At 43.1% G+C, this 27,732-nt stretch overlaps 2 protein-coding genes across 2 annotated transcripts in view; one reads left to right on the top strand and one right to left on the bottom strand.

Annotated features, from left to right (window-relative positions):
* Positions 1 to 27,732, top strand: part of SPRTN (SprT-like N-terminal domain) — a 181,358-nt gene that overhangs the window by 13,373 nt on the left and 140,253 nt on the right. The gene's annotated exons all lie outside the window — the stretch shown is intronic.
* Positions 77 to 27,732, bottom strand: EGLN1 (egl-9 family hypoxia inducible factor 1). The gene is made up of 5 exons (XM_065730430.1): positions 26,407 to 27,732; positions 4,643 to 4,762; positions 3,978 to 4,114; positions 2,544 to 2,611; positions 77 to 605 (listed from the first exon to the last, which is right to left on the bottom strand). The coding sequence occupies exons 1-5, from the start codon at positions 27,346 to 27,348 to the stop codon at positions 541 to 543; spliced, it is 1,332 nt and encodes a 443-aa protein (XP_065586502.1). The 5' UTR covers positions 27,349 to 27,732; the 3' UTR covers positions 77 to 540.

Below are 27,732 nucleotides of genomic sequence, written 5' to 3'. Positions count from 1 at the left end.
GGTCTTTCATGGCAGAGGAGAACAGTATGAACAGTTTTACAAAAATAGATTCATGTTATTTTGGAGAATACTGTAGTTTTCTTTTTTTTTGTTTTCTTTTTTTTTTTTTCTCTTTTTTTAAGACTCAATTTTGATAAACTGTACCTGGTCATACAAAAATTACCCAAAATTCAAACTTTTACCATATAAAAAAAGGAGTGATGAATTGGATTCAGCTGGATGACAGGTCTGGCAAAATATAAGGATGAACAAATTCTATGTAGGGCACTTGTTTATGTCCAGATGCATATGTTGTTCCTTACTGATTGCTTATCTTCTTCACATAAGCAGTCACAGGCCTGGAGTGACAATCACATAGTACGATGCTTCAGCAGTCAAAAAATCTTCTATTTGATGCAACATGGAAACACTGTATGCTTCTTTATTAAAACGTTGTTTCGTTGTTGATTTTCCTTTACCTTGTTATTCACATTCAAAAGTTAATAGATAGCATCAAGGTTTCTCAGGGAGAATAGCAAGAGGAGTGGCTATAACAAAGGCTTATAAAACGCCTTTCCCAACCGAGTCAGAAGGTTTATTAAGTTCAACCCTCACACCTTTTTCACCTGCAGAAAGATGGAAAGGAATTCAGTATTATTTTTCAGCATTCATCAAAGTACAGCCTACACAATGGCTGCACCACTTTCCAGATTAGTTTTACTAGGGAATCTTCTAGGATGACCCAGTACAAACAATCCATCCAAACTCACATTTCTGTGCCCCTGCTCTGCGTGCTGTGCTCTGTAATGCCCATGAGCTGTGGTTACTCTCAAAGCAGACATTTATTTGGCTGCCAAACAGAAAGCTGGACACTTCACGTCACAAGTGCAGTTTTGAAATTAATCACCTTGACCTTTACAAAACTAGAACAGCCTTTTAAGACCTGAGGAGGGGGTCCACTATTCTGGATCAGAATATTCAGAGTCTCTGGGTATTTATCTTTGTAAAAAAATTCTTCAGTGTTTCTTTAAATGCAACATCCCACTTGACTCCGTGCTAATCATAATAATAATTCGCTTCATTCTGTCCTAATGATTAATCTGAACAACTTCAAGTACACCCTAACAAAACACTAGCAGACCCAATATTCTGTACCCATAGGAAGCTCACATATATTTGCTTGGCTTTAACCGAGAAAATGAATACTCTACTTTGTAACTCCAATATCAGTGAAAAATAGACTCTTGCATAGTTCTCACTACTGACAGATAAAGACTGCAATTTTAATTGCAGTTGAAACCGCGATGGAGATGAATAGGAATAACTTAATACTAGGAATCTGTTCTAGAGCTAACAAATAGCAAAATTTAAGCTTCCTCCTTCCTTCCTGAAGTCCCTACGGCTGAGGGGGACGCTGCAGAGGGAGGGGGCAGAGCCCCTGCTCACCCGAGCCGTTTCCAGCAGCCAAAGGCTGCGTGGAGACAAACCAAATGGCTCTAACTGTTCTCCGGCAGCTTTATAAGGTGCAGGGTCACATGCATGTGACGTGAAGGCTGACTTCCAGCGCCGACACACTTCCCGCAGAGCCCCATGGGGCCAGGCATGCGTCACCAGCATTCCCAACGGCCTGGGAGTGCCACCGCCACCCCAAGCTCACCCCGACCCCTGCCCCTTGGCTTCTTGTCCTTCCCTGCTAGCCGGGCAGGACTTTCTCTGACCGCTCCCAAAAGGCGCTGAGCCACAAGTGCACCACAGGCAGTGCAACTGCAGCTCTGCACTACGGAAGTGCTGCAGGCACCAAAAGGCTGTGAACAAATCTGATTTGGAAGTGACTGGACCCACGCATCCAAAATCAAAATGCCTTTTCAGAGCACTCAGCAAAACCACTGAGAAATATGCTGTGCATATGCGCACCTGATTGTGCTTTGTTTTTACCATAGCAAACACCAAATTGTGATGCATTTACAGGTATGACAGAAGTCCCAAACCATTTCTCCTTATAACGCTAATTTGAACAGGAAAATTAGATCAACTTCCTCTTGAGGGAGAAGTTAGAAAAGGAAAACAGATGCTCAATATGTAAAACTGAAAATGGAGGAACTCACTCCATTCTTTGACTGCACATTTTAATTTTAGGTTTTTGTTTCTCTTGACACAGAGATTCTAGTCAAATCAGATCACCATATCCTATCAGAAGTACTTGCATGGCTCTCAGTCCTGTGGTGCATTTATTAACCACCACTTCTATCAAAGTGACACGGGCAGGGAGAGGCTGCATCCCCTATGTGAAAAGCCCAACCAGCCTCAGGTCCCAGAGGAAGTGTGTGCAGAACAAGGAGCTGACCTGGATTTCCCAAGTCATGGGCTTGCAGCTTAGCCACTGGATCACCGTCCCTGTAAAGCCTGACTAGATGACTTATGTCTTGTTTTTTTCCCCCCTTATTGTGTACAAGGTGGGCTGAGGACATGAGGTTGGACTGCTCAGCTTTTTTTCCAGAAAAAAACAAAAACAAAAAAAACCAAAACAACCAACCAAAGAACAGGAGATATTAACAAGAGTTTACCTGTTAGATATTTTACTTTAGCTCGTGCTCTTTCATCTGCATCAAAATACCACACTGTTATTGCGTACCTAGGGAAAGGGATCAAAAAAAAACAAAACAAAAAAACTCCTGAACTATAAAGAAAATCATTACAGCGAAGCACTTGATGTAAAACTCAGTGAGACCACACTTGTGCAGTTCAGCAAAAGGAATATTTCATAAGGAGAAAGCAAGCAGTAGGCATTGTCTGAATAGTCATTAAAAGGGTGACGCTGAGACTGTAAGTACTTTTTCCCCACAGTAAGTTGCTATTACAGCTCTTGCCCTGAAACAGGGCAATCTCTGCACCATGACCTCATCTTTAAGCTTTACTCGGTCAAGTCCATCGCTGAGTCACACTGCAAGAAACTGTTTTTGGACATTTGCCATAAGGGAAAATTAACTATCCCTTCTTACACAGCTCCTTTGGTTTTCCACTGCCCACAGAGGATTTAAGTATGAAATGCCAGCTATTGAGAAAAGACATTAAGGAGCTTTAGCAAATGGCATTTCACCCTCTGCCCAGAGCACAGAAGGGGAAAGGAGAGTGCTGCAGCCTTGGGAAAGGCTCTGAATAAGAAGACGTGCAGACTGCAGTTTCAAATTACTTCTTGTAGAGGTACTTGCATTATCTCAGTGCCCTAGTTAATGTTCAGTGCTGTGTGTTCAACAGGAAGTTTGGATCAACAACCCCCAGTGATTTATCTATTAACACAATCAGGCAGTGTTTACTCAATAAATCAGGCAGTGAACACATGTACATTTAGCACCATCATCTCCCCTAAACAACAACAAAAGGAGTTTCATGTTCTGTCTGTGACTCAAAATGGGACAAACCCTCAAAATACTCAAAAAAAAAAAAAAAAAGATGAATGTACCAATGGCTATTACTGACCCCCAGCCCTCCCCCAATTCCCAAACTAAGTCAGCTGTAGAGTTGAAGGAAGAGTGAACATGACCATTTGCTACCAACTACCTCCTTCCCAATGAAAGCAGGTATAAAACTGAAACACCCTGTCAATCTTTAAAAAGCACGGTTCTGTGCTAGTAACAATGGGAAAGGATCTTACAGAGCAACAACACAGGTAATACCCCTTGGCTACAGGTCTGTTTATAGCCACACGTGGTCCTCTGCAGCTCTGGTGAGTACACAGTCAGCAAGTTCTGAGGTTTCAAGTACAATGGCCTGTCTACCCTGGCTCAGAGAGTGCACAGCCCAAAGTACATGATAAAACAGGCAGCACAGCAGAAGCCATCCAGAAGAAAAAAATCAAGTTGCTGTAGTGCAACTGGAGCTTGACATCCAAAGAGCTAGGATTAGGTCATAATTCATAATCCCATCTGTTTCTCATTGGGATTCCCTCATGTTTAGCAGAAAGAAGCATCATGCAATGTATCTGAGCCCATCAGTCCTACCTTGTAGCAAATGCTGGCTGTACTTCATGAGGGTTGCGGCGATCAGACCAGAAGAATAGCAGTCTATCAAATTTGGGTTCAATGTCAGCAAATTGGGCTTTACCTTCTGGAAATATCCGAAGGATGCCTCCACTTACCTACAGATTAAAATATTTTAAACCAATGCATTAAGTACATAGTAAGACACTGTTTTCAAAAGTACCAAATATCACATTCTGAAATATTTCAGATGCTGGAGCTAAAATCAAAGACTTTATCACACCCAGTTAGCTATGTCCATTTGCCAAATCTACCTAAATCACAGAAATGCTAGGATAATCCTTATTATAAAGTCAGTCACCACATCTACAGAGTTTTAAATCATCGGCAGTGAATTCTTAGTCCACTTGAAGGGTGCCATAAATACTTAGCTATTCTAAACCTCATATCCACAAGAATATAAAGATTTGAGCTGACCTGAACTACACTGACACCTTGAAAATAAATGCCTCATTTATAGAACGTCTCACTAACTGCAGAATGAGAGGCAAAGGATGTCCAGGTTAACATAATGTAGGAATACATTTGCACAGAAAGCAAAGACAGAAGAAAGAATGCAAACAAAGCCCTGCAGCAAAGACACACTGTCAAGTATATGTAAAAATGTATAGAAAAAAATTGCATACCTTGGCATCCCAGTCTTTGTTAAGATAATATATACATGTAACACATCTTCCATCTCCGTTTGGGTTATCAACATGGCGCACATATCCTGTTCCATTGCCTGGGTAACAAGCCACCATGGCCTACAATCAAGGAAGGAAAATGATATTAGTTTTTCCCTTTTGGAGGAAAAGCATGCCTTTCATCTGTATTAGCTACTACTACATAATCCAAACAAACAACACGAACTGTATTAGAAATAGCAGGTGGGTTTTTTTTGTTAGAACACAGATGTCTACAACGAAGGGATGAAACATACTGTGAGGTACAGTGTTAAGGCATTGCAGGTGGGGCTGCTCCCATGTTGTGGGTAACAGTTTGGACTTGGCTCCCTTGACTGAGATACATGAGAAGGAAAATGTCTTGTGCATAATTAATGCTTCTTGTGAAACAGAGACTTATTTTCCAGACTCAAGTTCACAGACAGCTATCCTTTACATCCTTTCCCCCCCCCCTCTCCTGCTTCTTCCAGTGCAAAGAGTTCCTCCACAAATAACCGTGTCAAACTTTGTTTTAGGAGGCTTTATAATACAGCACAATTAGCCCATCTTGCTCAATTACTTCAAGTACATTTTTTTGCTTGTGTTTTCCACCGTACATAGGAGGTCTTTGAACCCTTGTTGAAATAAGCCTACGCATACAACAAAAACATCATCTTTATTCAACAAGTGAGAAATTTCAAAAGAGGCACTGAACAGTGAAATCTAATAACCCAAGGACATTAAACCATTTCCAATACAGTAGAACTTCAACCTACGTAAATTCCTATGCTGCGTTGTCCAAGATGATGGAAAGACCACTGCAAAGTGATTTACCTCATTAGAATCCTGCCATGTGTACGTGCACAGGAAACAAAGTGGACATGCTGCTTGCTAACAGTCTGATCAGCTTGATCAGGACCCAGTCTGCAAGCATGGCCCATTTGTGGTACAGCATGTCTGAACATCTTTAGGCTCTTCCAGGAAAAAATAATAATTCCAGGCTTTCGAAAGAGATCAGAACAAAGTTTTCCTGGCCAAGGAATTTCATGTGTACCCTGCCATCACCATACTCGGATGCCTGCACAGACAATGTAACTTCTGCAAAAAGCCATAACAAGGATTTCAGAGAAATGCGAAAAAGCAAAAACCTGATACACTATTAATCTCACTGAATATTTGGTTTTGGGAAAAATTTAAACAAACAAACAAAAAAAGAATTAAATTCAATGATACAGTTCAGATTTAGCCTGGTTTTTACAATCTGAACTCAGACCCTTGGATTTCCAACTTCATTCTGAACAATATCAAAAATAGTTTTCCCATTAAAACGCTAGCTGCACAAAATCAGTCCAAAGTTATTTCAAACCAAGAGTATCAGTGCTTTTTTTTTCTTCTTTATACTCCAAATTTAACCTTTTCCCTTTCTTAACGGTAACAAGTCAAGCTTTCCAGCTTGCGTTAGTTCCAATAAATTGTTCCGAGTAGGCTCAATGAGTAAAATATTTGTACACAGCTTGTAAACAAAACCAGTTTTGCTACAGCAGCAAACATTTTAAACCTTCATTTACAGATATACTGTAATACGAGAAGAAGCGATGCTTTGGTAGATCTTTCTAGGACCTACAAGGACATCATGTTTGCCAAACTGTTCACATGAAACAGAACACTGATAAGAGCATTACACCACAAGTACTCCAAAGTACATTTAATATACTTGCAATTTTTAAGATTAGGCATTTCAGTTTCTCAGTCCCTTTACAGTAATCACAGTGCAGTAGTCATCATCACAACTCTCATTAATGTAAATAAAAATATCAAATGATGTGACCTACTATTTGGCAAAGCCATTACTTATCAGTTTTACTGCAGGAAGGTAAAGCCACAAAATCAAAACAATGAGTTAGAGATACCAAATAATGTAATAAGGGTTCTGTAATTTCCTTTCTTAGTGAGAAAAAAGGAACAAAAAGTGAAGCTGGGCTGGAAGAGGAAGGTATTTGGTTTCCACCGAAGGTCCATGGACCAGAGTCACTGCTGCGCTCTCATGGAGCACACACAGCACTGGACACAGATCTTGAGTTTTGCTGGATCCAAGCCCATACCAGCACTCCTAACAAAACAAGTAATATCAGTTTTGCTGAGAGGTATTGTGAAAAATCAAGCGCTGACATTCACTATTTCTCTATTCCTATTATTCTGCCCATGAGAAGCAACTGCTCTAACTCATTTAGGATGAAGATGGAGGCCAAGTAGCTGTGGCAGTTTCAATTCTCTCTGAAATCACGAGGAATCAGAGTCAGATATGGAAATGTCTCCAGGCATGCAAACGACCTGTCAGTGCCTTTGAAAGACCCTGGAGTTAGAAGTTCAGAAAGCACAATTCTCAGGTCTTTCCAGCCAACACCGTATTTTTTCCAACCTCAAAGTTGCTGAAGAAATAGAGACCTAGCAGCACTTGTTGGAAAGTCTGGGGGCAATGCCAGCTGTTGTCAGCTTAACAGAGAGATCAGCCATACTCTGTGTTAGAAATGTTCTGTACCTTCCCAGTCTGTCACTAACACTAAGAAAACAACAACAAAAGCCGTTGTTTTTTTACTTCAGAGCCTGAAACTTCTGCTATCATTAACTGCAAGAGAGTTTTGCTGCGATAAGTTATCTAATATGCATTTGTTCTAACAGTAACAATGACTCAGCCTTTAGCAAGAAATTGGAAAGCAAACAAACTGGCCCATCAGGCAGCATGGCACAATGTATGTCGTGTTCCCCAGTTAGCGTGACAATTCCCTTTCTCCAATTAAGCTGTGATAAGGAAAGTAACAAACTTAACATTTCACAGGACACATGAAATGTACTGCCTTGTGGGACAATGCAAAGTGAGCTGGCATCAAACTGCTCCGTACTGCGAGATTACTCATATTTCTCCTCTGTGGGAAAGGATGGAAAAGTTACCCATGTAAATAATGATATCGTGTACTTTTCTGCTGTTTTATGATATGCATAAGCATGCAAATACATACATCAGGAAGAGAGAAAATTTAGGTTTGTGACTTTTTTTTTAAATACTGTTAATGGCAGTCAAAAAAGACAGGCATTTGAGATCACAATGTCCAAAATTCCTCAAATTTTTATACTAAAAACAGTAAGGGTGTTGGCTCTCCAAAACAAAGCTACCTCATCTGTTCTCCCATAATAGTTACCAGGGAATTTGATTCAAAATACTGCTTCCATTTGCTTAATAGACAAGGTCTTCTCTTTCGTGCTTCTCAGACACTGCAGCTTTTAAGCATTTGGTCATCTCAGAATCATTCTGTGCAGAAGTGAAGTCGCCACTGGACTCCTCTGCAGAACACTTTCAGCGTTAGCCTTTAATCCAGCAGCACTCTGCCTAAGCACTCATGCCTAGCACAGGAGCGCTGTCCTAAGATACCCTCTGGAATTTATGAGTAATTGAAAAAGCATGAAAGCGCCCTCGCTGCTCTGCAATCAGCACAACTTGTGTCTGTCAAACGAAATTAATCACACACTTAAGCAGCTGCTGATCGCTCATGCACACGCATTCTGCTTCCAAGGGTTCGACTCTGGAAAACGAACTGTAGGTTATCACCCCAAACAAGCAACACTAAGTTGTTAACAGAAGAACCAAAACCACAGATCTTATTGCTACACATCGCCATCTTTAGCTTGCCAACCCTCACTGTAACTTGTGATTAAATTAAGAAAGGCAGCAGAAGGAATAATCCATCCTCCGTAAAGTTCTGTTCAGTCTGTGAAGAGGCATCAGATAAGACGTTCGACTCTGGCCAGCACAACACTGCAGTGCAGCACGAAGTATGAGTTCAAGGGGAAAGCATCCCCAGCCACGTTCACCAAGTATGACAGCCTAGCCCCTACACAAAGAAAAGAGATGCAAGTAAACAGATTGAAGCTTTTTCCTCTCCTCTCTCATTCCTCTCACAACCAGATCTCTCTAACTGCACCATTCCTTAAAAGAAGGAAGCACTAATAACAAATTCTTAGGAAAGGGAGGAAAATACCAGTTACATGATAACAAAATTCCTCCAGGAAAACTAAAATACAGAAACAATGCAATAAAACGGAGAGAGGACGTGTGTTGTGTCATAATTTATTAATATAAAATTTTATTGTTTAGCTCAGATTAAAGAAAACTGCATCAGTCACGGAGATGTCACTTTTGCTGTTTGCTGAAGGAACTACAAATCCCAGAGAGTAAAACAAGACGTCTAAATGCAAGACTGATGACTTCCTAACAAAATTTATCAGATGCTCTCACAAAGACTTGAATGGAAATCCTCAGTGCGGGTCATCAGACATATTATTCAAAGAGAAAACATTCACTGGAACGAAAAAGAATAAAATATCTGACTTGTTCCTTTGTGGTCTAATGCAACCCTAGTTCAAGTATTTGTTCATCCCTGCCAGTCAACAGTTCTGAGGAAATACACCGCAGTTTCAACGTGCATCAGCACATGACTTTTTTCAAGGTGTAGAAAATAACAACTAAACTGAAAGAAAAAAACCTCCTGCACTGGTACAATTTGGTATGAGCATGATCAAGATTACTGACTTCACCACGCTAATGTGGTACAAATAGGCTTGGATTCATGTTTTCTACTGCCAATTCTTCACAACCAGAGACAGAAGCTTTCAACAAAGCCTATCAACTGGGAAGAACTACTAGGTCTATTCAAAACAGAGGAAGTTGAAAGTGGCAAAATAAACTCTTTGGGTTGCAGCTAATTCAAGGATTTCAGCACTGACGTTCATCCTCCAAGTCTTTATGCTGACCTACTCCATGACCCAGCAAAAAAGGCCAGGGAGCCAGGTGTTTACAGCAGTCAGAACTGTGTAACTAGAAAAGCTGGACAGAAATATCAGCATCTGCATCTTTCAATCACTGTCAGCTGGAGAACCTATGAGAAGAGAGCAAGCTTGCTACCTATGGGCTAGAAACAAACAACAGCGGCTACCATGTCCATGACTGAGTGGGCATCTCTAAAATTGAGTTGGAAACTAACAATAACAAGAGTCCCACCCACTCCAGCAGCTCTGAAACACTCTCCCTAATACTAAGTTATCACCACTGCCAACCACTTTGTTTGGTAGCAAAGGAGAGCAACTTCTATTTTCTGTAGCATTTTTCTCCACAGATACGCTAAAACCACTTAATTTCAGTTAAAGAAAAAAAACAATACAAAATTCCTACTGAAACCAGCAGCTATCTGGATCATACTCTGGCAAGTACACTGCAAACAGCTCTTCTAGGAAAAACCAACTGAAGGCGAGGACGAGAAGTGCAGGTCAGCCCAGGCCATGAGGAGGCTGTGAAGGCAGCAGCAGGGGTTTTATCAGGAGAGTGGGTTTGGCAAAGCTGCCTGCTCTTGAGCTGGCACGCTGAAGGCAAACCGAACAAAGTTGAAAAACAAACTCAGATAGGTAGGGAGAGAGGGAAAACAGAGCTGAAATAACTTCTTGCACTATAAATAGAAGTAGCACACAGCTACGTAGGTGGTTTAAGTTTTCCATGAACTTCCAGGCAGTTCAGAAAGTAATGGCAGCCTGACCTAACCCACCCTTCCCCACACCTTTCAGCACAAAAGCCACTGCAAGGTTTCCAGTCACTTCGGTACAACTCTCATTTGGAAACAGGCCAAAAAAAAAAAAAAGTAATACACTATCAAGTTTGGCACAACCAATAAACACTCTTACCACTTATTTCTAACTTTCTAATAATATTAAGAAGATATCATATGAGAAATCACATGATTTCTCAGTTCAGCAAAAGCTGTGCCCAGTCAGCAGTCTGGCTACTCAGCAGCAGCCTGCTCAGTTTCTCCCCGAGTTAACACCCTCCTTTACCCATTACAGCTGCCTTCAGTTTTAAGGGACACCTACCTACTTAATTCCCACTTCAGCCCCCCCCCCAATAAATTGAGGCATATCGTAAAGCAGAAACACTCACACTGTTTCACTGGCCATGTTCAGCCCACCCACACCTACTTTAAATTCACACCTAAGCCCCTGCACATAGCACAGATGTTGCTTGGTAAACATGCCAGGCACTTCCTGCTATAGCTGCATGGCAGTCAGCACCCATCTTCAACGTTCAATTCAAATTGCACTCAACAGCAACATCACATGAAGCTGGCTTCCAAATACCACCTCTCTCATTCACACGTGTTTATAGGACTTCAGAAATTTACAAGAGTTTTTAAACCAATGATAAAACTTGCATGCAAACTCGGATAACTCATCTGTTTTTCCCAATAAAACAGAAAGAAATGCCATTGCTCAGGTCTGATATTCAGAAGATGAACATGGGATGTAATCATACTTTAACAAATGAATCAAATACATAAATAAATCACATATAGGAAGGAGAAGCTCCCATAAAATGCTCAAACAGGAGCCATTAATCTCAGAGAGATCTTGAAGATGCTTGGAAGGTTGGAAAGAGAGCACTTCAGCAGAACCCTGAGGAAACTGGGCCAATCAGAGAAACACCTCCAAAGGTGAACTGGAAAGTGACTGAAACCAACGTTACAGGCACACAGAGCAGGAAGACTTAAAACACGGTTCCTACCTCCCAGACAAGAATTTTAATGTTTCACAGCCCCCAGCTAATCTACTACTTAACTGAGATAACAACACTTAAATATTAACAAGGTTCTCGCTGCTTTCGTACATTTGAGCTTGTTACTACTATCAAATGTCCAAAAGCAGAGGGATCACCAAGCCAGTTTGCTAACTCCAGGGGAAAAAGTGCAGGTGGTATCCTCCTTAATAGTTAACACGCTGGCGTTTTCCAGGCTGCTAGCCAAGATGTATCTTCTCTTAAGGTTATGCCAGCTGAACCAAAAGGTTTTGTTTTAAAATGGAATCAGTGAAATCAGTGCAAATACCCTTGCAGTCCTGCAATCTGATTAACATCTGGCTTCCTTCAGCTTAATCTAATTCCTTATTAGCAAAATAAAACTGGGTTAAATTAATGAAGTCCACAGAGAGTTGTGCACTGGCTTAAAAAGGATTTTTTTTTTTAAAGTAAGGTTTATCTAACACAACTCTGAACATAAACAATGTCTTCAAGCTTACAATACTCTTATCCCCTGAAAAAAAATATAATAACGAGCACATTTGAACTGCCATTTACTGATGCACTTCAAAGCATTAATAGCTTCCCTGATATTCAACATACACAGTCTGAGCTTTAATACCCCAGTCTACTAACAAACCTGAAAGTCAACAACTTTTAACAAACAATCAAAAACTAATTAAGGCTTCCTGAGGAAGGTAGATGAAAATGACTGCCACCAAGGATAGAAAGTTATCTTTCAATAATGTCGACAAACACAAAATTCCACTTTGTAGCTGAAAAAGGTGTTTAAAGCATAAATCTGTCCACAGTATGATTAAATAAGTCAACCAATACACTTTCAAACAACTGTTGAAAAGTGTAAAATACATTTGAAGAACTGGCCGGCCTCCACACAAAACTCCTAGCTCTCTCCAAGAGAAGCAGACTAGTGACTCAGTGTTTTGGCACTGTGTAAAAATGACAGAGAAATAAGTCAATCAACACAGATTTTAAGAGTCTGTTTTTAATTTAACATCATGACTGCTTTGAAATCAATAACACCATCAAATAATACTCTGAAACCGCTTTTTTCCAAGAAGAGGCAGAACGTTCTGCTCTTGCATGACTCCAGGCAACTTACTCATCACTAACCATTCAGAAAAAGTACAGAGAAGCAGCATCTTCAACTAAAAATAACACAACACTGAAACAAATTACGACAGTACACTAAAATAATAAGAGGTTAAGAGTCATTCACATCACTACTTAAAATATATTCTTACAGTGTTTTGTGCAGACAAAGTTTTCAGATCTAACCCCAAGGCACCAGAAGATACACTGATGATTTTGTCTTACTTGAAACAATTACTGTGTTTCCACTTTAAGGAACAAAATAATCAGGAGACTAAAATTCAGCTTGCAGGAAATATTTCTTTATATAAAAAACTGAATGTGTGAGACTGCACAACAAGGTAATAATGGGATTGGATCTTCAGCAGTTGGCCTGACAGGAAAGTATTTGTGTGCTGTAAGTATCTTACATTTTCAGCACCTACATAAAACATCCAAATCAAGGTCTTAGCACACAAAATTTAATTTACAGAAGGATTTATTTATTGCTACAAACATTACATTACTTTTAAAATCAATTTTAGTCAATGTTCAAAGATTCTTGCAAGGGCTCACAGAGTGTTCAACAATGCCCACAGTATTCCCAACTTAACAAATGCTTTAGTGTAATTAAGCATTCACTCCTAATTTGAAAGTTATCTGAATTCTTAAAATATTCATAAAAATGAGCAACTACACAGTGAAACATTAACAGACAAAGTGCTGCTTTAATTCATAGTAACCTTTTGTAGAAGTCTTACTGAGGTTTAAAGCCAAGTAACAGCAAACAGTCTGCGATATGCTTTCAAGTCATCTACAACCTATTTGCAAGAAAAGCTGACTCTGTCCACATTGCTTTTTATGGGTTTCCACATGTACATTGTCTCTATTCAAGTTCTTCTATACAATCCCATCACCACAACATAATAGGGCCTCTCTCACAATTGGTGTAAACAATATTTGGGGTTTTTTTGGTTTTAACCAGATGACTCTGCATACAGAGTTCAAACAAACTGGCACCATACAAATTAATCTGCACTCAACTCACACCACGGCTGGTAGAAAGTCTTGAGAAATAGCTACAGCCACACAGAGTTACAGGCTGATCACAAATGCCAGGATTAGGTCTTATGATGTTGACATCAAGTCATTAATTCAGCTTAGATAAGCATTCAGCGGCAGTAAACCCAAACCTGAATACCTCCAAGATGATTTCCACATGAGAAATCAAAACAAAGGTTGTAACACACTGTCCACAGACACTGGGGCAGACAACTTGTTTTTCACCACCAATTTCAGACGCAAAGTAAAATGCCACAAAGCCAGCCCCGGGCACATAGGTCCATGACCATTAGCCCCCCATACGCATTTGCTACTCCTGCTTGCTGCCCCACTCCCAGGCCCACACAAGCGCGTGCTGTGACAGGAAAATGTACGCAGTCACAATGAACTCCCTGACAAGACTGGCTCAGGAATGTGATTTATTTGCTTTACGAGTACGTGGCCATGTGCACAAGAGAAAGATCTCAATGTACCAAGCACTGACTCGAGCAGCCAGAAAAGTTTGAGGGAAATGCCTGTCCCAGCCTACTCAATACAGAAGCCCCACTGTCTCCTTCAACACCAATTCTACAGTAAATTTAAGTTCACAGCAACAATAGCATTTCTGGTTTAGGAACTGCTGTTTCTCATACAGGCTTTCCCATAACCCCTGAAAGTCACCTCCCTAAGTGTTTCTGTCGCATGAGAAACAAAGAGCAATATGGTAGGGAGAAATACACACCTTGGGAGAAATATGTACAACCTGGTACGATACCAACTGACTAAAAGGCACCCATCTGGCTCCAACTCTTCTTACACACAGCATCATGAAACTGCTAGGAAAACAGCCAATCCAGGCAAAAAAAAAAAAAGTTAACTAGTTCCTTCCTACTGCTTCAATAATGAAAATAATACTTTATATCCTCATCAAATTACCTGCCCTTTCTAAAAGGTAAGTAGGTTCCCCTGCAGGTCAGTTTTTCCCTGTAGATAATAACTAGAAAAAAAGTCTAAAATCTGCCAAGATTCCTGTCAACCACATTGCTATAACTGTCACTCCACTACTTTCATGGTCAGAAGCCCAGCACAAATCTCAAACTTCATATTTCCCACTCTGATGATCAGAATGAGCTGAATCAAAACCCTGCAGAAAGGTTCCTTGTTTTTTTAAAGAATGTACCCAACAATCCTTTTACAGATAACTGTTTTGGCAAACCAAAGGACACTTACGTTTTTACAACGTCCTGTCCTTGCTGAGGAAAGATTGTAGGGATTAGGAATCACAACCTAGATCAGGGGTATCATGTCAGCCTATCAGAAATGATCTGTGAGATGTATTTATGCGACCTGTGTGCAAGATACGCAGAACATAAGTTTTATTTCTCAAAGCCTATTCCCTACTTAAGATTGTAACCAAGAAAAGGAAAGAAATAAAACCTGTACCCAAGAATGTAGGTAAATTTGGAAACATCCTGAAATAACTCACAGATGCAACAGTAGAGGAAATCACTGATGTAAAGATGATATACAGCAGAGGGAAAAAATCAGCAAAAAAACCAAAAACAGAGAATAGCAACACTGCCACAAGTCAATATTACCAAAAAGCAAAAAATAACACAGAGTACCACAACAGGTAAAGTGAAACAACAATCACTTCTGCAAAATACTAGATTTTTCTACAAGAAATAAACTTCCTGCTCAGAGTTGGCAGAAATGAACCTTTCAGCCATAAACCATATTTTTGAATGAAATTTCTCTACCATTACTGAAAATAAGTACAGGCTCTTCTAAAACATGCATCTATTATTTAGCATCAGTGGTGATTAATAGCTTCTGAATAAGAGACAACATTTTAGGAAATTTCCTGTGGACAGGCAGGTCATTTACTAACTTCTGTTACATGCTGTAGATGGCTCTGTATCTCTGCAATAAGGATTATACAGTTTCCAGAACTGACTTTGCATCCTGCCTTCATTTGACCTGAGATATGCAACCAAAGACGGGAAAAATCCATTTTGAAATGAAAGCATTATAGAAGGGTAAGAGAGGGAGGAGAAGGAAGAGCAGGCAAGAACTCATGGAACGCAGTGACACTTGCCAAACATGCAGTACGATAACAAAGAGGAGCAAGTTCCAGAGCATGGGTTTTAATTGTGCCTGCTCTATTACTATCCTCACAAAATCAAATTGTAAGCACTAATAACTAAGATACCCCAGACAACCTTAGCTACAAGTGGTTTCCTGCACCCTCCAGCCCCTTAACCGACTATAAAACATCTCAGGTATAAGAGGCTACTATTAGCACACAGAATTGTGACAGAAAAAAAGAAGCCCCCACTACATGCACAGCACACTACTGCCATGCTCACATCCATCCACTAGGTTCAAAAGGCAGTTCAGATAATCTGTCTCACAGATAAAATGTTCACAGAGACTATGAAAATGCACAATGTGACAGTGCAGTAAGCAAGCTAGAAACAAAAGCAATCAATTCAAACTGCAGGTGGTGTAACAGTAGGCAACTGTAACAGTAGGCTTGTAACTAAATTCCTTCACTAGTTTTAGCTGGATATGACTTATTTAGTGCTTTAAATCATTAATTAGCTTTTTGCTGGAGGGTGGGTACACACAGAACTGTTAAAGTGAACACTGAGCTTGTATTTAATTGTAAATTCTCCATGGGAAGGCATTGTTTTAGTGTGCTTTATTCATACACGCAAAATAGCATTCAAGCCTATGGGCAGTAACACATAACAATGTTTACTAGTTACTAAAAGAACTTCTAAAAAACTAAATTCACAAGTAGGAAAACAGCTTACAATGCCACATGAAAATGCCACAGGCTAGAATGCTGACCCAAGGGAGCAGCACACTCAGTCCCCCTGATCTGAATGGCAGCTCTACTGACTGATCCCCCACCTGGGGCACAAAGATACCCTAACACACAAGCAAAAAGCTTGGATTGTATTTAATTCCCAGGACAAACACAAACAATGCTATGCAGTTACATGTGTTACTACTAAGCTTTGTCTTTGAATGAGTACATCTTCAAAGCAGCAGGATGCGTGCTTAGAGAGAGGAAAAGGCATAGCAAAAACTAAAACTCACGAAGGACACCTCTACAATGTTCTTGTTGCAGTGGGGTAAGATTAAGCTGAAATTAAAGCTAGTTGATCGTATCTTCATCTATGTTTCTTGTCCTGCAGGTCAAAGTTTTCATCATTTTTAAAAATAAATTTCTAGGACTAGATGTGCAAAAGTTTCTCTCATTTATATCTACCCAACCTACAATATAATTTTGGTCTAGCCTTTGGCTCATGAGAAGTTACCACTCCCATTCTCTGTTTTCTCTGAGGAAAATGACGAAGTTCAGGACATCAGTCTAGGAACTCCTGTGTTGCTCTTGAGCCTGTGCCAGGGTTGGAGGCCTCAGGGAGCCACTATATGTCATTTTGCCCAGGCTGTAATGGAGATTCAGTCAAGGTATTAATTTTAATGCAAAAAGTAGAAAAAGTTAAGTATAAAGCACTTCAAGTACGGCCCTTACTTCCAAAGCATTCTAAGTACTGGAACAGATGAACGTAAATAGCAATAAAACCATGACTTGAAGGAGCAATTTCATCACAGCAAACTAACCTCTGCTCAGTGAAAAACAACAGCTCCCAACAGGATCCCCACAGGGTCTGTACTTCTCACGTGACCAGGAAGAGGGAGGGAGCAGCAGGCCAGCAGGGTTTACACGCAATAAGGAAATACACTGTGGGAACCATTCCAACACTGACTGCAGAAAGGTGCACAGAAGGTTAGAATGATATCAAGTACCTGGACAACAACACTGCAGGTGTCACTTGGTAAGGAGGAAGTGCAAAAGAGGGATTAGCAGACACATAAAGCTGCTTAAATGGGCAACAGGAATGTACAGAGGTATAGAACAATACTGAGCTGAAGAAATGCTAAAAAGACTAATTCTTTATTAGTTTAGGAGGGAAAAAGCATCAGTTGAAAAAGGTATGAAAACAAGTATCAGGCTTAAAACTCCACATGATAAAACTACTGCAAAATGAGCTCTCACAACAAAGAATCTTGAAGACGCTGAAAATCGTCAGGCTGTAGGCTTTAAACAAAAGGAAGTTCCTTCCCCATCTAATCAAACTGCAGGACTCATTGTTACAGGATACCGCAGAAGCCAAAAGTACAAATGGCTCTTAAAACCAAGATTACGTAAATTAATAGCAGTACGTCCATCCATATGTGCATGCTAAGAGCAGTGGTCCAGATCCAACCTCTAGCCAAGGAAGTTGTTGAATTGCTGGAAGCTATATACAAGCATCACTTTGTCAGGATTTTGAAGCTTCACCTACACACTGATTAGAATTTACTTACAATAAATGCACAATGGCATGAACAGATCACATCCCTAGGTGAAAAGAGACATCTGATAGGGAAGAACACCAGAAAGTAAATTAAAAGAATCTGAAACAAGATCACTTAGACTGCAAGAAGGGTGTAAACTTTAAATACTAACAATTTATTCTGCTAGAACAGCATTGATAGCTGTTCTAAATGTAGTTTCTTCAGAAATTTTGTTCCCAGTAAGACTGGATATTCTTCAGAAATACTTCAGCCGTGTACAACTCCATCTGGCTTTAATTTATTACTAAAGATGATCAACTGGCATCTCACAAGAGGCAGGCACTCTTAACTTTCAAATGCAGTCCTTGCAAAGGATAGCCCACAGGAGGGGCATCTGTGCTGCCAAATACCCAGCAGGGCCCAGAAGCTGAGCAAAGCCTCATGCTTTGCATGCGCAGCAGGGTCAGGCAGCCCTGTTCTCAGCAACTGCTCCTTCTCCATCTACTCAGCAGGTGAGGGCTCCATCCCAGCAGCCCAAGGTCTCTAGAGGACCATAGGAAGCAGCAAGAGGTATCTGTGGGAAATGCAGATGATAGAAAAATGGATAGGATTAGCAGGGTGGAAGACCATAAGCTCAGGGCTGCGAGGTTTTGATTTATACAACAGCCTGGAAAAATATATCAGCCTGACCCCTGCCTGTTGAGAGGTTCCCTCTGTGTACTTCTGTGCAACATGTAAGTGGGTGGCATTTTTCTTGGGTAAACTAAAACATTCTGAAAATAACTTTGTCCAGATGTCTGTTATGAATTTACTGCACAAAATAGAGTAAACAATATGAAGAATATTGAAGTAAGGCATTTTTTGATAGTGACTTCAAAAGTGCCTGCTGCTCTAAGCTCAAAAGGATCCCTGGTGCATTACGCTCTCTCACTATGGAAGAAGTCCCCTTACCAACTTCAAAACACTTTCAGATAGGAGATAAGCCGCTATATAGATAAGGAATTGATTCTATTTTAAACTTTTGGCTAAACCAACTTGTGAAGCACACATACTTAAAAACAGCAAGCTATGCTAAGCCAAGACTTTGTGATGGGTACAGGTTAACTGTAATATAGGTAAAATGAGAGAAAACTGTCATAAAGTTGTAGGAGACTGCGGTGCAATTACCACCTGCAGAACAAAAACAGATCCAAGCTAGGAATGTTTCAGATTGTTTTAGCCAACCTCAATGATATGATGCCCAGTGAAACAGGCCTACTGAAACTGAGTGAGTTCAAGATGCCCTTATCAACTGGCCACAGCTTCCGTTCTCACAGTGGCAAGGCTGTGTGCCAGCTGTTCCAACAACAATGCAGTAGCCAAGTGAAACCAGAGGGCCTGACGCCTTCAGCTGAGTACCAGCTACACACAGCAGATGCTGTTCACACAGCCTGATGACCACAGCAAGAGCAGATGTCAGAACAGGACAGAGAGCAGCAGCAGGAAAAATATGTCGTTCATCAACTCTGAGCTGCTTGTTCTATTCTTAAGATTTATTGGTTTAATTTAACTAGTACCTTCAAAGACAGTCCTAGCTTCATATCAGCAGCTTTCTGAACTACATTAGCACACAGATAGACTCTGGCACTCCAATAGGCAGCAAAGCAGAGAAGAGTATGCCCAGAGAAGCCTCTGCCACTTTACCAACAGTTCTGAGCTATCACAAAGTGATGCAGATTGACAATACACGCTTCTCTCATCAACAGATTTAAAACACATTTACAAATCAAAAAAGCAAATTAAAAAAAAAACCTCAAATCTTCAGCCACTTTATTGCATCTAAAGCTTTGTGAAGTCATCTGACCACCCCTACCATCAGTTCCCATTAGCTGTACCCTGCATGCAGGGTCTTAACAAACATGTTAGGTCATTTTGCATACAAGACATACATTGCTGCCCTACATCACACATCCATACACAGGCAGGCGCTCAGATTCCTACTCAATACCTATTTATAACATTATATGCTAACAAAAATACTCCTGAGTCATTTCGAGTTAAATACCAAAGAACAAGAAAGTCTTCAAGTGCACGCAGCTGTTACGTGCACAGAAGCACTGCTCTATTTTTGACAGACACTGTTCTGGAACAGTGAGTGAATTAGCTTTCAACCTGAAGCTCACGACTGCAACTTACCAACTAGTTCTGGAACAAGCTCGCACTGAAAATATGCTCCATCAGCTATGGTTAACCAATAATCTTTGGAAACTGGGAGGAGTTTACAAGGACTTAATGAGCACAAAATGACTTTCTCAAAAGACCACAAAGATCAGCATTAGTTCTCCTTAAGTGTGTAAAAAGGAAATCGTGAATGTGAAAGACAGAAAGGATATAAATAATGACTGCTTCATTTATAAGTAGATAGAACGACTCTACTGCTTTGAGGATAGGACAGGCAGGATAGTGCATCAAATCAGCAACATCAACAGAAAATCAGTGATGCCACCAAGAGGAAAAAGTTAATGACTTGCTGTACACAGAGGTCACTAGTGTACAGATCACAAGGCACGCATCTCTGAAACAGCAACGACTAAAAATGTAACGGCAGCCATACAGCCCAAAAGGACTGGAAAAACAGCATGCAATGAGCCAACCCAGCACTTCACAGGGCTATCCTCACACCAAGGAATGGAGCAGAAATGGGACAATAAAAATAAATAATTACTGAGACTGTCCACTTCAGACTAAGCCTCTGCAGGTAGAGGGACGGAGCAAGGGGACACAGATGAGCAGGGACCCCTGCTCTCCTCCCCAGAAAAAGATTCAGAGAAAATGTTCTCCCTCTTCCGCATGTTCTATGGGGGAAGACCAGTGAAGCTTTTGTACAAAACTGTCACAAGGAAGACTCCTGAAGGATAGAACAACATGTTTCTGACAGCAGATACTGAGCCTCATACCAAACATTCAAGAAAAAAGGGAAAAAAACACCACCAAAAAAAAAATGCATAGAAAGCAAAGATTTCTTAGCTCTTATCTCAAAATTTGCCCATGAAACTTTGAATAATCAGTCCCTAACTGTTAAACTAGGGCTGTAGTTTGGCAAACCCTTTAAGCTGGCATAAATTAACACTGCTGTTGAAAGAAAGTCTCAGCATCTGCCAGTCCCCTGCGCCAGCACAAACATCCAAACACTGAACCAGAAGCACTTCTTTTGCCAGTTTGTTTTTCATATGAATCAGTTCCCCACACCGGTTCACAGAATGGCCATGTAAATACTTGTACCAATAAAGAGGGACTAATTTTCAGCTTGAAGTGCTCAGTAAGCTACAGCCTAAGTCACAAGAATATGGAAGAGTTGATAGGAGTCACAGGCAGTGCCCATCCTTGGACACATTGTATTTATATTACACTTCAGTTACAATCACCACATTAATGTGTGCAGAGGGTTTTAGTGTTATTTTGTTATTGACAAGTGTACCCACATATGCACCTGCTCCTGGAGATTAATCTGCAGGGAAAACTAACTTGGTACCTTGGTATCCTCAAAAGCTTTTAATCCACCTTGTAGTTTTCACTGTCCATAAACAGTGAAAAAAGTGCCATTTCTAGACACGTTGCTTCTCAATCAGATGATCGTTTGCATTTAGAAATAACAGCCTTTTGAGACCCAGAACACAAGAAAGGACAAAACTAGAGCTTTAAAGCTCAGAGCTTTAGCCCAACAGGAATGTAAAGTCTGCGGGCTGCCCTAAGTATCCATGAATCACCACATAATCCTTCGCTGAACAGCACACATGTCTAGAAGAAAATGCAATTGCCAACAAAAACACCATCAGGAAGAAAAATCCTTGAGCAAAAGCATCTGTAATACTCTATCAGATTCAAGGAATTCAAGCAAGTATTGAGAGACTGAGAAAGACTCACTACTCTTTCCCATAGCTCAGTGGCCAATTCTGGTCTGTGCAAGCATCCATTACTATCAAATTAAATCAACAAGTTTGCTACCCAGAAATAAACAAAATGCAAGAGTGATGCAGAATGATCTCTAAAAAAGAACATGCCACAGGCAGATTAAGGGGAAGCTCTTCTCCTCCACAGCTGTTGCACAGCATTAACCTCACCTTCCCTCCACCCCATCACTGATATTATTCTTCAATAGCCAGGTGGCTGCCAAGCTGTTACTGCCCACCTTTGATTTTTATCTACCATCTTCTCACTGCATGTACTCACTACAACATCCTGTAGAGTAAGATCTGGTGCTAAGAACACGCAGAAGTCTTGCTCAGATTTCTGGCACACTATTTTGAATGTCATACGCAAAACTCAAGACTTATGTCTTCTGTTCCCTCTGCCTTCCTTCAGTTCTACACCAGATGCTGACAGCTCCAACAGCTGATAACTTCTTTTTAGTTAAACCTCTGTCCTTGGTAACACTAATCCAGCCTCCTTGTAGGAAAGCTGCTACACAAATGTTTCAATAAAAAAAAAAAAAAAAACCCAACAAAAAACCTCCTTGCCAGTTTCTAGAACAGCTAACTGCTGGATGTGAGAAATCCACTCACTGTTAGATCATTTTCTAAAGGAGCATTACGAACATTGAAGGATGTAATAGGACATAGTCAGAGTAGTCAAATCCAAAGCACTCGAGGTCTTTAGAAAGTTCCAAGATGCTTTAGCACGTAGCAACATATTGAAAATTGATCAGTACTCAGGAAGTTACAAGCAGCAGATAAAGTATTTACAATCAGGTCAGTTCCTTTGAGATCAGGACAGGAGTAATTCACCAACATAAGAACTATCCCTTAAATAAAAAGGGAAGGATAGGGTCAGGAGATGGGTAGCATAGGGTGTGGGGAGAGCACAAGTAACGACAGTTGATGGATCAGATGCTTCTTTATATGGTGATTATTAGGTCCCAGTCTGTAACTATGGTCTCCCAATATTACTGTAACATCAGGAAAGGGCACAAAGCTTCTGACTTGATGTTTTAGCTAATCAGCAAAGCCTGCAATAGAGAAGAGAGACACCTAACAAAACAAATAAAATCATGAAGCTTCCTACTTATCAGCCCTCCACGTGGAGAAGAAGGAAAAAACCTTCTCCTGAGTGAGATTCAAGAGTGCTTCACCCCAGGCTTCAGTGAGCAGGTCGGTGAGCTACCCCCAGCAGCTATCTAGGACAGGACAGGCAGGAAACAGAAATATGTGCACATGCAAGTGTAGCAGCTGATAAGAGAAAGGAAAGAGAATTAGTATTTGGGGAGAGGATGCAAGAAGAAAATCCTGGAAAACAACAGGAAGTGGGAGAAAGACAGTGCAGTTTGCATCTGCTGGTACCTGCCATGCTCTACCCTAGGGAGGAAGAAAAAAACAGCACAATCTAAAAAGAAAGAACATTCCTTATTTTATTCTGCTATTCTCTGAGTCAGGACTTCTGAGATGAGTACATAGCGAGCCCACACATTATACCTGCAACTATATAGTCGCTCCAAAAGCAGTCAGCCTGTTTATACCTACTGTATGCAAACACCTCTCATCCTACAAGAATGATCCCCTGACAGTCCGAGTCAGGTAGGACAATATCAGCTGGTCAGTTTTAGATAGCCCTGTTAGCTTAGAGAAAATCCAAATATAAAACCTCAGATTTCTCACACTTCACTTTATTTACTGTCCTTATCCTTGCTGACTAGAACTACAGAATGTCTATGGGTTTAAGATAGACTCTAGTAAAATAATGTACCTTTTCCCCCATAGACAGATTTACATACCATCCCTCTCTTGGCCTTCACCTCAGTACTGACTTCCTTTCACTTTTTCATAAAGCATCCAGAATCAACAGCAAGCTCAATGGCATAACTCTAGCACATATGCAAGTTGAGCCAGGACTAATTGTGAAGCGATAACCTCGGTGTCACCGTCAATTCCGTTTCATCTACCTCCCACCATCAAAAACAACCACCATTCCTTAAAACCTTTTATCAAGAATCCATTCATTCCTGTGAAAGAATCCAGCTGCTAGTTAAAGCTTGGAGAACAGAACTCTAAAATTTTACAGGTATATATGGCTAACAAAACATTTTTGAAGATGTAGTCTAGACTTAGCCTCTAGAAGTTAAGAATTCCAGCACGCTATGGAGAGGATTTACTTATAATTCATTCCCTCTAGTATGATATGCTTGTTTACAGAGCTTGGACTAGATCTGGTAAAGGTTAATGATTCGATAAAGGCTCCTGTGACTGCTATGACACGATGCCAACCCTTGCACAACATCTGAAAACAAAGATGGTATTCCAAGAAGACACACCACTGAACCCAACAAAAATATCATAAAGGACAGGCCGCAAGTGGTTTGGGGCTTTTGGGCTTGTTTCATACATAAAAGTCTATTTAACAAAAATAATAATAAGGAAGTTAGACTTAAAAAAAAAAATCAGAACTATCAGTGGAAAATTGTCTTCTCAAAGCTGTAATACTGCACACTGCATTTCCCAGCAGACGAGGCCATGCTGGTCCCCACCCGCACAGCTGCAGGGAGAGCAGGGCCCCAGAGGCTGGCATTCTTCAGGTGCTGGGAATTACCCGTCTCACCAGTGGCAGGGCACGCTGGTTTATTTAGCACCCTCAGTAAAAAGGTACACCCAGTTCCCCACACACCAACTGAGCAAACCACAGAATTGCAACATATGCATACGGGAGTAATAAGATTATTTGGTAGAGTCCACGTGTGCTGCATTTCTATCCATTTTGGTCCTATTACTTGAAATAAAACCAGTTAAAGTTGGTATTGCACAGAGACAGGTTCTGTTAAAAACAGCAAACCTAACACGCTCATAAAAATTTGGATAGTGACTACATTCGATTAAGTGAACTAAGCAGTGCACTTTGCACGGTGAGCTAACAGAAAAGCTTTGGAGTAACTGCTGTGCTTTAGCAGCATCTCCACTGCACACTCACCTGCATAGAAAAGAACAAAACATATACACTACAACTCATGCAGGAATGAGATCAAACCTTGATTCACAAAAAGCAGAGGTGAGAAGCAAAGAAAAAACAGGACTTTCCCAATAACCCAAAGGTTTCTCCATGTTTCCATCCTCCCAGAGCCAGAAACTCTGACAGGAGGTTTCTAAGAAGCTCCTGCCCCTGGGCCCTACTCACTGTGGCAGAATGAAAGGAAGGTGCAGGGCACCAAAGGTACACGAGGGAGGGTGGAAGCCACTGCACCACTGCTACCCCTGCAGACATTATTCATAAACACAGACAAACCCTCCGAGTCTGACTCTTCTGCTGACTTGTGCAGCCCTTCTCACCAATGCACATTTACATATTTGTGAGCTCACTAGTAAATATGTGACAATGATGGACAGATTTCCTTCTACTCTTGCAGAAGCTTTAGGAAACCGAGCTTTCCTGCAACACCACAAGCACTGATTCTGGAAGGTAAGCAAGGGAACAGGAGAAGATGGAAAGTAATGCACTTCTGCACCAGAGATGAGCAAAGGGCTGCACCTGCTCTGATCCCTGGAAATACAGGAATTTACTTCAGCAGTGACTGAAAATCAAGCAGTGCCCGACAATCTCCACAACTGTACTGCTGCTCTATGGAAATGCAGAGCTTGCTGCGTGAAGGGATTTCTCCCCACCCAGACACTCCTTTTCAACTAGCAAAAGCATCGCTTACTGCTTGGAGGTGCCTGACACAGCAGCCCAAGAGTCACACACGTGATTCAACACTGCATGAAGGAACACAGAACTGCAGCACTGGCACGTTACTTACAGCAGCACACTGTGCACACAGACAGAAGCAGTGCTCCTCTTTGCTGCACAAAACTGAAGCCTGCAAGGCTGCAGATCTTCGTAGCACGTGAGTCTGGAGCACTGGAACCTTAAAGAATCATAAAGGCTGGAAAAGACCACTAAGATCACGTGGTCCAACCATCAGCCCACCCCACCATGCCCACTAACTACATCCCTCAGTGCCACACCCACGTTTGTGGAGCACCTCCAGGGACGGTGACTCCACCACCCTCCTGGGCAGCCTTTGCCAATGCTTCACTACTTTTTGGCTTGGAAAAATCCGAGTTAGCAGGGCGAAACCCAGACCACGTTCCCGTTAGAAGCGTTAGCAGAGCACCGGTTCAACTGGAGGTACGCACAGACCGCATTTCAGAACAAAAAGAAGAAACGAAGAGTTCTCCCCACGTTCCTCTGTGGCAGGAGGTAACTCAGCCCACCCGAACAGACCCGGGGCTGTCTCTCGCCTCCCAGCGCTCCCCCTCCCGCCTCCCGCCTCCCACCAGCTGAGTCCCCGCAGCTGCACCAACAACAGCGCGTCTGTGCCGGGCCGGCCGCCCCTCAGCAGCTCACTGCCCTCCTTATACTTGAACAGAGGTAGCAAATTGTGAAAGGGTTGAAAAGACAGTAATGAATATTCATCGCAGTCCTTCACGGAGGGTGCGATCTCATGCGGCGGACCTGAAGGGAATCGCCAATCAGGCCGACACAACGGGGTTCCGTCCTGTTCCCTCCGCGCGCGGCCGCAGCCACCTCCGGGGGGCGCGGGCACGTGCTGCAGCGCTCGCGGGGACGCGCGGCGGCGCACGCGCACGTGCGCACCGGCAGCCACGTGCGCGCGGGTACGGTCCCCGTCCCCACCCGGCCCCGCACTCACTTTCGTCCTGCCGTTGATGCGGTAGTTGCCCAGCTTGCCGTTGCAGTGGCGGATGAGATCGTCCATGCTGTTCATGAGCAGGCGGATGGTCTGGCAGCCCGGCTCCTTGCCCTCCACCCAGGTGATCTTGTCGCCGCGGATGTCCTTGGAGGAGTCGCTCTTCTGGCTGACCAGCTGCCCGTCGGTGAAGCGGCCGGTGTGATGCAGGGCGCGCACCTCTTGGGCCACCAGCCCGCCCAGCTCCTTGCCCAGGAAGTCGTCCACCACGCAGATGCCGTGCTTGTTCATGCAGGGCACGATGTACTCCAGCGCCAGCCGCTGCGGCACCAGCGACTTGGTCTGGCCGTTGGGGCGCAGCGCTGCCCCTCCGGGCCCCGCCTGCACGCCGCCCGGGTACAGGTTCGACTTGTCCCGGTACAGCAGCACCGCCTCGGCGGCGGGGGCCGGGGCCGCCGCTTCTCCGCCTCCGGCCGCCGCTGCCGCTGCGACGTGGTTATCGACCGGCGGGGCGGCCTCGCCGGGGGGCTCGGGGCCCGGTGCCTCTCCCTTCGCCGCCGCCGCCGCTTTTTCCGTGCGGCCGCAGGCCGCGGCCCCGGCGCCGTGCGCGCCGCGTGCGCTGCGGGAACCGTGGGCGCGGGGCGGCGGGGGCTGAGCGCCGCGAGGCTCTGCAGCGCCCCCTGCCGCGGCCGCCGCGCCTCCCCCGCGGCAGATGAGCTTGTGCTTCTTCCAGTCCTGCCGCTGGTGCTCCTTGCTGCAGTAGAAGGAGCTGCGGCAGCGCCCGCACCGCAGCAGGTTCTCCATCTTCCCGCACAGCTCGCAGTACTGCCGGTCTCGCTCGCTGCTGCTGCTGCTGCTGCTGCTGCTGCTGCTGCCGCTGCCGCCTCCGCTGCTGCTGCTGCCGCCGCCGCCCTGTCCGGCGCCGCCGCCGCTGTCATTCGCCATGGCGCTGATGGTGCGGCCGCAGCCCCGCTCCGCCGCCGAGCGTTATGTAAGGAGGCGGGCGGGAGCGGCGCTACGCGGGCCCCCGCCCGGCCGCGCTGGGAGCGGCGCTCACTGCATCATGGCCGCCCGGCTCGCCGCGGCCCCCGCCGCCGTGCGCGTCCGCCGGCCCGCGGCCTCCCTCCCTGCTCCTCGGGGCGGCCAGGCGCGGGGCTGCCGCGGGGGCCCCTCCCTGAGCCGCTAACGCCGCTTCATCGCCGCCCCGCCAGCGGCGGCAGAGGGCCGAGGGGCGGGCGGGCGGCTGGCGCGATGCGCGGCCGCTCTGCCGAGTGCGCGGCCCGGCGCGGCCGCCGTCTCTGCCTCTGCCCGCCGCGCCTCAGCGCCGTG

Source organism: Cyrtonyx montezumae, unplaced genomic scaffold (genome assembly GCF_038088225.1).
Source record: "Cyrtonyx montezumae isolate F1298 unplaced genomic scaffold, pur_monq_1.0 scaffold_0, whole genome shotgun sequence".
Lineage (NCBI taxonomy): Eukaryota > Metazoa > Chordata > Aves > Galliformes > Odontophoridae > Cyrtonyx > Cyrtonyx montezumae.
This window is presented reverse-complemented; position numbering and strand designations above follow the sequence as displayed.